At 38.2% G+C, this 9,181-nt stretch overlaps 1 protein-coding gene and 1 long non-coding RNA gene across 2 annotated transcripts in view; both read left to right on the forward strand.

The window, feature by feature from the left end:
• The window catches only part of LOC111325340 (uncharacterized), a 31,176-nt gene extending 21,995 nt beyond the window's left edge, over positions 1-9,181 (forward strand). The window contains exons 15-19 of the mRNA XM_088756442.1: positions 1,963-5,835; positions 6,235-6,399; positions 6,669-6,854; positions 7,630-7,796; positions 8,257-9,181. Of these exons, the coding sequence (XP_088612568.1) occupies positions 1,963-5,835; positions 6,235-6,399; positions 6,669-6,854; positions 7,630-7,796; positions 8,257-8,367 (4,502 nt within the window). The 3' untranslated portion in view covers positions 8,368-9,181. The remainder of the gene's footprint in view (positions 1-1,962; positions 5,836-6,234; positions 6,400-6,668; positions 6,855-7,629; positions 7,797-8,256) is intronic.
• LOC148733641 (uncharacterized) lies at positions 852-1,553 on the forward strand. The gene is made up of 3 exons (XR_015999839.1): positions 852-891; positions 983-1,069; positions 1,521-1,553. It is a non-coding gene; the product is annotated as an uncharacterized LOC148733641 (long non-coding RNA).

Below are 9,181 nucleotides of genomic sequence, written 5' to 3' on the forward strand. Positions count from 1 at the left end.
TGGCTGATCTAACGTACAAGAGTAAGATTATCGCTCACGGTTGCTTGCTGAACATTTCAAAAAGAATAGGGTTTAGTGATAAAAGGTCAGATCGATTAAAGGTATGAGCTGAGATTAACATGATTCACTTAACAATTTTATGTCGAGCTTATAAGTGGAAAACACTAAAAATTGTACACTGTTAATTTTATTGACGCCATAAGTAAATGACATTGGTTTTTTTTGCGGAATATCATATTTTAGAGTCAGCTTTGTATATAAAGCAATGATTTTGCATGCATTCTTGGGAACAGCAGAAATGACTTAGAAAAAACATTCTAAGTACAGTGTTCATTCCGTGCAATGGGGCATAAATAAAAGGTTCTCGTAAAATAGACACCTTATTTTACACCACAGAAGACAAGCAAAAAGTAATATGGATACCCCGGTTAAAATACATCGATAACTCTATTAATACCAGTCCTAATTTAAAGGAAAAAGTTATGTGAACAAAATAAAAGTATTCTGTACCACTAAGCATGCCTTCACGGTTTAGACTAGGAGTCCCAAAGTTTTTTAAGCATGTTTTCTAATATCTTATGACGATAAGCCCCCACCCACCCCACTCCACCCCACACCGTTCTGTTTTCACTCAGCGGCTGGCCAGCGGTCCGTGTATGAGATAATCATAGCGATCCCTTACTGAACACCGTTCTTGTCGATCAGAAAATCAAAATACCAGCATGATATTGCCTCGAAGAAGAAGCAGTAGTGTTATTTGATTCGTACTTCACATTTGAGTCCAAGCTTGGGTGACCCAGGTTATTTCTTATGGTGGACTGACGAGGGGAATTTGAACACTAGTTGTGATTGAATTGTTGGAAGAAATGGTCGCATGGGAATGTAGGAATGGTAAGTATTAAGAATAATTTGACATTTTGCTGCGTGAATAGAAAGTAAAGTTTATTTGAATTGCTTTTGCATGTATTTCTGACGGTTTTAGATCTACCTGCTCGATTTGTGTCTGCAACGCTTCATGTTGATAAGTCCCTCAAAATGGCGGCCAAACTTGGAGATTGCCGAAAATTAGGTAAGTTCGTGGAGTTACAAAGTTTTCGTAAAGGTCTGGCCGCAAAGTTTTTTTTCTGTAGTTACCTTTTCTATGGCATCTACTTCCTAACTATGTTAGTTGGATCAGTTAAGAACGCCTCACTTTTTCAAAAATTTACTTTGAATTTGATCGGTTTTCGCGTGTGTGACTTAAGCATTTCGATAAGGTGTCATTCAAGTCTTCCTGTCTCCTTGATTGAAGTGTGATGTTCACGAAAGTCGCCTCGACAGATAAGATAGAATTAATATAAATGGCTGTGGTATTTGTTTTTTGCTGAGTTCCGTAGTTTTTTTTAAATTGTCCTCCATAGTTGTCTCAAATTAAAGTCTTGAAAAGTGTCACGACAGGCCTTCGCTCGAGTGAAATTTCATTTCCGTAAAACTTTGAAAAATAAAGAGAACCGATCAAACGGATTGTGGTTTTAGTATAGGCACATGAATGTCTTACAACCCACAAGAAATGAGGGAAATCTGTGTCTCAAGCAAAATCGACCGGACCGCTTTTACAGAGACACACTCTTAACTCCGACCACACTCCTTTAAATCGTGACGATGGCAGTTTACTATCTGACACCTATTTGCGTTTGGTCAGAAGAAATGGCTGCTAGATAGTTAGTTAGTTGTTGCGACGACTAGATCACCCCTGATGAAGGAACTAGATAGGAGTGTTCAAACGTTGAGTCTATGAATTGTAATTCCTCGGTTACATTTATGAAATCCTTAAACCAGAGTAGCATTAACCATGTCTGATTTTCAACCTGGTTGCCTTGTGAACTTTAATATATATTACCTTTGGATGTTGATTTGTGAACCAATACTTATCAATATTTGTTTATTCCTGTTTTTTTTGTTTTTTTTGTTCGGTTTTGTCAGGAGAAGCTGGTTGTAACAAGAGTGTTCGCGGCATCTTCTTCACACTTGAGAAATCTGCCAGTAACCTTTTGAATAAAAGCCCTCTTGCAACATACATTCGACCAATAAAAAACGAACCTGTTCGTTTGGCAATGCTCATGTCAGTAAGCGGAGGAATGCAAAACAATATCGTCAACATCGGTGAAGTGAAAAACTTTCTCTCCAGCATTATTTCACTGTTACCTGATCTGCAATATGTCATCATAAAAGCCAAACAGGTTATGCCACATGGTGAAATTGCTCTTCAAAAATCGTTAGACGTTGTTTCTCAAATTAAGGTCTCAGTAGGCGAATTGAAAGAGACGTTAACTGGAGATAAAATAAAAGTTTCACGAGCCCTGAAACTCTTAAACCGTATAGTTAATAAGTTAAAATACTTAAAAAGCATCACAGATGTCATGAGAGATCATTTCCCCACAACAAGCAAAAAAGGAAAGTATACAGAGCTCTCAAACAGAATTGATGAGATTAGGGAACGATTTCCAAAAGGGTTACGCCTCAATTTTGACGGAGAACCAATTGACCAAATTTTTAACGGAATAAGCTTCAAATTTAGAGGAAATCTTTGCATGGGAGACCTGTGCTTTAAGGAATTAAGCACAACAGTTGATTTCCTTACGGACAAAAACTGCCTTTCTAATGCACTTCATACATCAGTATTCAGAGGCAGAGGAGAAGCTTTAAGCCAGATGGCTTTAGGTCAAGACAACATACTGACTCTTCCTGCGGGACACGTTGTTGAATTCATCTTTCCGAGAGACTCTAACGCGGTGTCAGCTCATTTTGTTGGAAGAAGTAATCTTTTGGCCGTTAGTCAACGCGTTAAAGTTTCGTTGAATAAGAATCAACTTTCATTTGAAACGCAAGGGAAGATATTTGATAGATATATGGCGAACATGCATGTAGTGGCAATGACTGGTAATGCTACAAATTGGGGCTCCTCAGTTTTCACAGTTAACGGACGAATGACGGATTCTTCCCACCTTTCAAAACGTCTCCAAGGTCGAGTGACAATCCTTGCCAATTTCTTGGCAGAAAGAGCCGCCAAACGAGTTAGAAGTTGTGAGAGATCGATATTGTATACTGAAGAGAGGCTACAAACCGCAAAGGAATTGGTTAAGAAGAAAGAGTTAATATTCAACAAAGCGTCATTAGAAAAGCAACGGAGGCTCTCCAAACTCCAAAACGTAAAAGCTGCATATGGGAATGCAGCAGCAGAGCTTGAAACTTCCCTTGCCCAATTTCTGGAAGCAAAGCGGAACGAAACATGCCAATTTTTAAAATGTAATTTCAGCGACTCTAACACTTATACACCAGCGGTTTGTCATAAGCCAATCTTAGTGAATTATACCATTCCAGTTTGTCACAAAGTAAAGGAAGCTCTGAAAGAAGAAGTTATCGTTTCAAAGGTGGTAAAAGTAATCGAAATGGTTGAAACTTCCATAGTCAAACACCGTGGTAACTGTAGGCAACGAATAGCCTTAATTAGTGTAATAGTTGGCTGCGATACTTACCAAGTAAAGATACCTGGCCCGAAAGCTCCAGTTACGCATCACGTAACAAAAAACTACCGCGAATACAAAAAGAAGGAAATCGAAAAGTTCATTTGCGATGCAGAAAAGACGGAAACTGTGCTTTCTGGTTATCTGACATATGAATGTTCCAAATATGGAAGCATAAACGTTCTTGACCCAAAGTGCGTCTTAAACAACTTACATTGTATAGGTAAAATGGACTTACTCGCCGCTAAAATCGACTTTAGAAATAAGACCATGTTCAGAGATTTTCAAGAAATGATAACGAGAGAAAAAGACACAACCCATGCTCAGCTGGAACTAAACAAGGCAGAAATAGAGTTTGACAGTGCTGCAAGGCAGTTAAAGCTGGCTCAAGCACGGCTTAAACAGAGTGAGTTTGCTCGAAAAGCCTTAACCCTCAGCACAGTGAAACAGAGAGAAAAACTGGGTCTAACACTTGGCAAAAAAATGGAAAAAATTTCAGGAAAGCCACTGATCTACGTAGAGAGTCTTACATTTTCCGTAGTCTTGACCTCGTCATCTGCGAAGACGCGATTCCCCCTTACAGCTAACGTCAGGACATTTGAAGGCTCGCGCAAAGGAATTCAGTTTCCCATGGACTTCAAAAATGAAAACAGTTCTCTGGCCTTGGCATCAAAACGTATTCTTGAGCTACTCTTTGGAATATCCCAGTCAAGAAGACGAAGGTCATTAAGAGATGAGTCCATCAACTCCAAAAGGAATGATAACGACTTATCAATTGAAAGACACGAATGTCTTCTTTCTAAAGAAGCCCACATTCTATTCTCTGATATTGTTCAATCCATGGATTTTTCGATAAAAAACAAAAGGGAAGCTGATCAAGCTTTGTTTTCGGGAATCAGAGGCATAGAGGAGCTCACTGATGATGGTAGCAACGATGGAAACAGTTCTTACAGCGATATATTTCAGTTTCTCAAGAATGCTCAGCTTAACACCACTGGAGGCACATCTTGGAGTGACATGTTAAACGATACACGTGGATTTCTAGATGCTGTGACGCTGAAGAAGAGGTTTACACAATGTTCAGGGATTCTTGATTGTGCTGACTTCTTCTTTGACAGCCTAGACGAACTGTATGAAAGGGAAAATCACCCCAGAGCAATTGAAATCAAAAAGGGGCTTCAGGCTTTAAACAAGATCATCGATAGTATTTTAAGGGAGGACATTACTATGTCTTTGTTGGAAAGAAAGCTATCTCAAGCGAGGCTTTTCATTAACGGAAGCAACGATGACATGATACTTTGCGGTCAGAAACCTAAAATCGAAAAGAGTTCTCCTGTAAGAGTTGTCTCGCTTCTTGGCGGAGATGTCAATTTAGTTTGTGAGGCTAAAAGTACTCTGGAAGTTGAATACGTGTGGATGAAGAACGGACAGTCACTAGAAGGGGAAAATGGGGCCATACTTGAGCTAAGGAATGTCACCGAAGATAGTGAAGGAGCCTACAAGTGTCACGCTTCCAATACAAGAGGAACTACAGTATCTAATGTCACAATCCTGGTTGTGCATCAAAGACCACATATTACCGAACACCCACTGGATAAGCAGAAGCTCGTTGGAGATGAAATAATGTGGATAGTCTGCAACAGCACCGGTGTTCCTAGGCCATCAACAGAGTGGTTCTTTATTCCAATAAAAGGGATGAGCCAGGATGCTGTTCGTCTTAACGAGACGGGCCAAGTTCTAGAAATAAGAAATCTGAGAAAAGAAAATGCCGGCTTTTACTATTGCAATGTATCTAATTTACATGGTGCTGCTCAAAGTAGAATTGCAAGACTGGACGTTTTAAGATTCATTCCAGGCGTGCCTAGCATCGCTGTCAGTTTAAAACTGAAGCAATGTTTTTCCACGCCTTCTGAGGTAAACAGCAGTCCATATGACTGCAATAGTAAAACGATCGGTAATTTTCATCAGATAGATACTGTGGCTTATCAACATATTACTCAGAAAATGTTGGAGCATATGAGTTGGCCGATGAAAAAAATTAAGGATGAGTATTACACACCATTTCCAGATGCTGCGATCTCGTTCGTTCTTTATGGTGACGACCCCATAACACCAGAAGGAAAGAAGCTCGAAGCGCTTAATGAATTCTCCCTCTCTAAAAGACGCATAGGAGACAGTTTAAAGAAGCTCTATTCTTCCCTAGAAGACGAAAACTTGAAGACTCAATGGGGAAACTTGACAATACTTGGTGCCAAGGAAAGCCTTAAAGCTAGATTTCCTTCACAAAAATGTCCGAGTGGCACAGGAATTCATGAAGATGGGTACTTATGCGGTAAGACTGACATTTAAGGATGATAAGCGATAAATTTTACCTCTAGATTCAACTCAAAATAGAAAATTACCGAAATGAGAACTGCCATTTTTTTGTTTTTGATCATTTTGACATTTTTTTTTTTGGAAAAATGTTTCTTAAGTTACTTTCTTTTGTTTGGGCTTTCGTTTTGTTTTAACTTTGTTTCTTTTTTTTAATTTCGAAAACTTATTAATCGCACACCCTTGGTAAATTGAGAAATTACACATTCTTTCACTTAAATTGAGGACACTGTTCAGCGCTCTCAAAAAATACTTCTTGAATATATAGAGATCTATCAATAGGTTAATAACAAATGTACAGTTTACTCAGTTGACAATTACCACATCTTAAGTAGCACTCACCCAAATACCTTTCCAGTGTACTGTCCGCCTGGTTACTACGAAGTAGGAAATAGAACTTGCGAACCATGCCCTGTCGGCACATATCAGCCAGATGAAGGGAGCACAGAGTGTGTTAAATGTCCTTATCGAGATGCATTTACAGAGCCTGGGGCGGTACGAGAATCTTACTGCAGCGATCTCTGTGAGTACGGAACAACTTCCTATAAGGGTTTTATTCCAAAATTTAGCTTCTATAGCTTGTTTAAGACCCGATGTGTCTGTATTTTGTGTCCCAATGATCATGTAGGGTTTGGTTTCCGGAAACCTCGAAGAACGCCCTATTATGAACAAATTATGTCATGAAGTTACCTCAAAACAACTCTTAGTCGTCTAGTAAGCTATACATTTCTTAGTTGCTTTCCCATAGAAGTTCATCCAAGAATATGACATGTTTTTTATTCTTCCTTTCAGCTATACCCTGCATTAAGCCTCCTCAAACTGAAGTCGCAAGGGCCCAAATGCCAAACAACATAAAGAGTCTTCACCACGCAGGTGAAACCGTTGACTTTGAATGTCAGCCTGGGTACAAAGTAGTAGGCAATGCAACTGCAGAGTGTAACGAGGGAAACTGGACCGAGACTGACTTTTATTGCGAGAGTAAGTTCGTAGAAAGTTTATCAAATGTCCTCTGTATTGGTAGATAAACCCTGTTCGTGGTTTATGATGGGAAACGGATGGTAAGAGGATGATAAATTAAGTTGATATCCCGTGGAAAATTGAAACTTATGTGTCACGTTCTACAGTTGATGGAAATGGATATTTGCGAAGAAAGGACACAACACACGAGTCTTATCTAAACGTCCGCCATGCTACTTTGATAATTAACTTCCTAACCCCCATTGCGTACTTACCAATGTTATGTATGACACACGAAATGTACCTTACAAACACTACACTAATAATAATAATAATAATAATAATACAGCATTTGTAGTGCGCAAATTCCATGTGGATATGCTCAAATGCGCATTACAACATAGTTTAAAACTAAGAGAACAATAATAAATAGTTTAGGATCACAATATATAGAATAATTAACATATAAAATAAAATAAAGTAATTAATATTAGGCAGGCTATGAAAACGCAGCACGAAATAAATGTGTCTATGGACCTTTAGAATGTTTACCTAAAACTTATATCTAAACAATTGGCAAAGAAAGAAAGACAGCTACGTCTAATATAGATTGCGCTTTTGGAAATGGGTCACGCGTTGCACCTCCATTGGTAACAAAGAAAATCTTCAAAACGCTGTTTTATGTTTGTTTATAGGTTTGTTTGTTTGTTTGTCGGTTTTTTGGGGGAGACCTCGATTTCTTCCCTTCTTTCCAATGATTGTAAATGAAAAACTCTAGATTTCCGTTTTTACGCAGAGACTTGCAATCCGCCCTGGACCGAGCTGAAGAAGCGTTGCTACTTGGTAATAGAGGCTCAGTTCCAACTATGGAAGGATGTGCAGAGCCAGTGTCTGAAGCTCAATTCACTGATGGTGACCATTTCCTCGGAAGAAGAAAATGAATTTGTCCATCAGCTTGTTCAGGTAAGTACTGAAAATAATAATGAAAATTTTAAGGGCGTATGTGAAATTGACCCTAACTAAAGCATATATCAACAGTTAAAGTGTGTCACTGATATAATTTATCCTTTTCCAGTTGCAAATAAAGTAGATAAAACTGGTCATTAACACCCCACGACGTTAATTATGTGTTTTAAATCTATTTTAATTACAATAAGGAAATAATTTTACACGCGATCCCGTCTCGTGGTGAATTAAAAGAACTTTTTAACTCATTGCTCAAAGATCCTGATTTTATCATCTCATTTGGACAAACTTTTAAATACGACGTTCTTATTATAAGCAGTAGTAAATTTTATGATTCAAATTAGGGATAAAAAGAGCAGGTTCCGACTCAATTCGTCAGTCTTAATCGTGGAGTAGTCTTCACACTTTGTTTTTCATTCTGTAACATGATGCCGAATGGCATAAACGTAAATTTCAGGTTTTTCTCAGGGAGAAGAGATGGACTCAAGCACAGATGTGGCTCGGCCTGAAGAAGATGCACGCTATTGGTAATTTTCTCTGGGTGGATATGACCACTTTAAAAGGATAAACAAACTGGGTCCCTGGAGAACCAAATAACGCAGGAGGTCAAGAGCTATGTTCTGAGATGTTGGTCTCTGGTAAATACTGGCCGGGCAAGTGGAATGATGTGAATTGCAACGCAGCACGTGACAATACTCTCACAGTCTTCGAGAAACCTTTACGAGAGGAAAACTAAAAATAATGATTTAGGTACTTCCCGAAATTCTTTAGATATGCTTAGCTGATTACTCCTCCAGCTGTGCTGTGCGTAAGACAAGAAATTGTCATTAAACGGGAAGATTCATAGCTGTGGAAGTGTGTGCGTATTACATATCAATACCTCATTTCTCTTGGTGTTCGGTGAAAAACTAAGTTACTCAGTGTATTGAAAATAACTAGTTGATCATATCCTACTCTTTTTACGCCTTCATCTTAATTTTCATTTGAATTAATGTCCTCTCTCATTAGCAGACTTTGGTCTTAAACTTAAAATAATTAGTTACATGCTTCATCCTTAATTTAGTATGGAACCTTGTTAACCGGCTTTCTTTTAAAATACTCTTTGTTAATTTCCTTTTATTTTGGGTAATTTTTTTTTTTACATTATACAATTACCTTAACTTGGGTCGATAGTTGTAGCGGAACTTTATTGAAATTGCTTTTCCTGGGTGACTTCGCTAGTAAACGTTTTTAATTTTTATCTCCTAATTGAAATCTTTTTGTAAGTATTTTCGTTTTAAGAGCACTTAGCTTGTCAATTTATGGAAAAGAAAAAGGAGTGTTAGTTCCTTCTTCTCCTACGTTTTGTTTATTCATAATTGATTAAATATCTTTAAGATGAA

The sequence above is a fragment of the Stylophora pistillata genome, chromosome 4 (genome assembly GCF_964205215.1).
Source record: "Stylophora pistillata chromosome 4, jaStyPist1.2, whole genome shotgun sequence".
NCBI classification, from domain to species: domain Eukaryota; kingdom Metazoa; phylum Cnidaria; class Anthozoa; order Scleractinia; family Pocilloporidae; genus Stylophora; species Stylophora pistillata.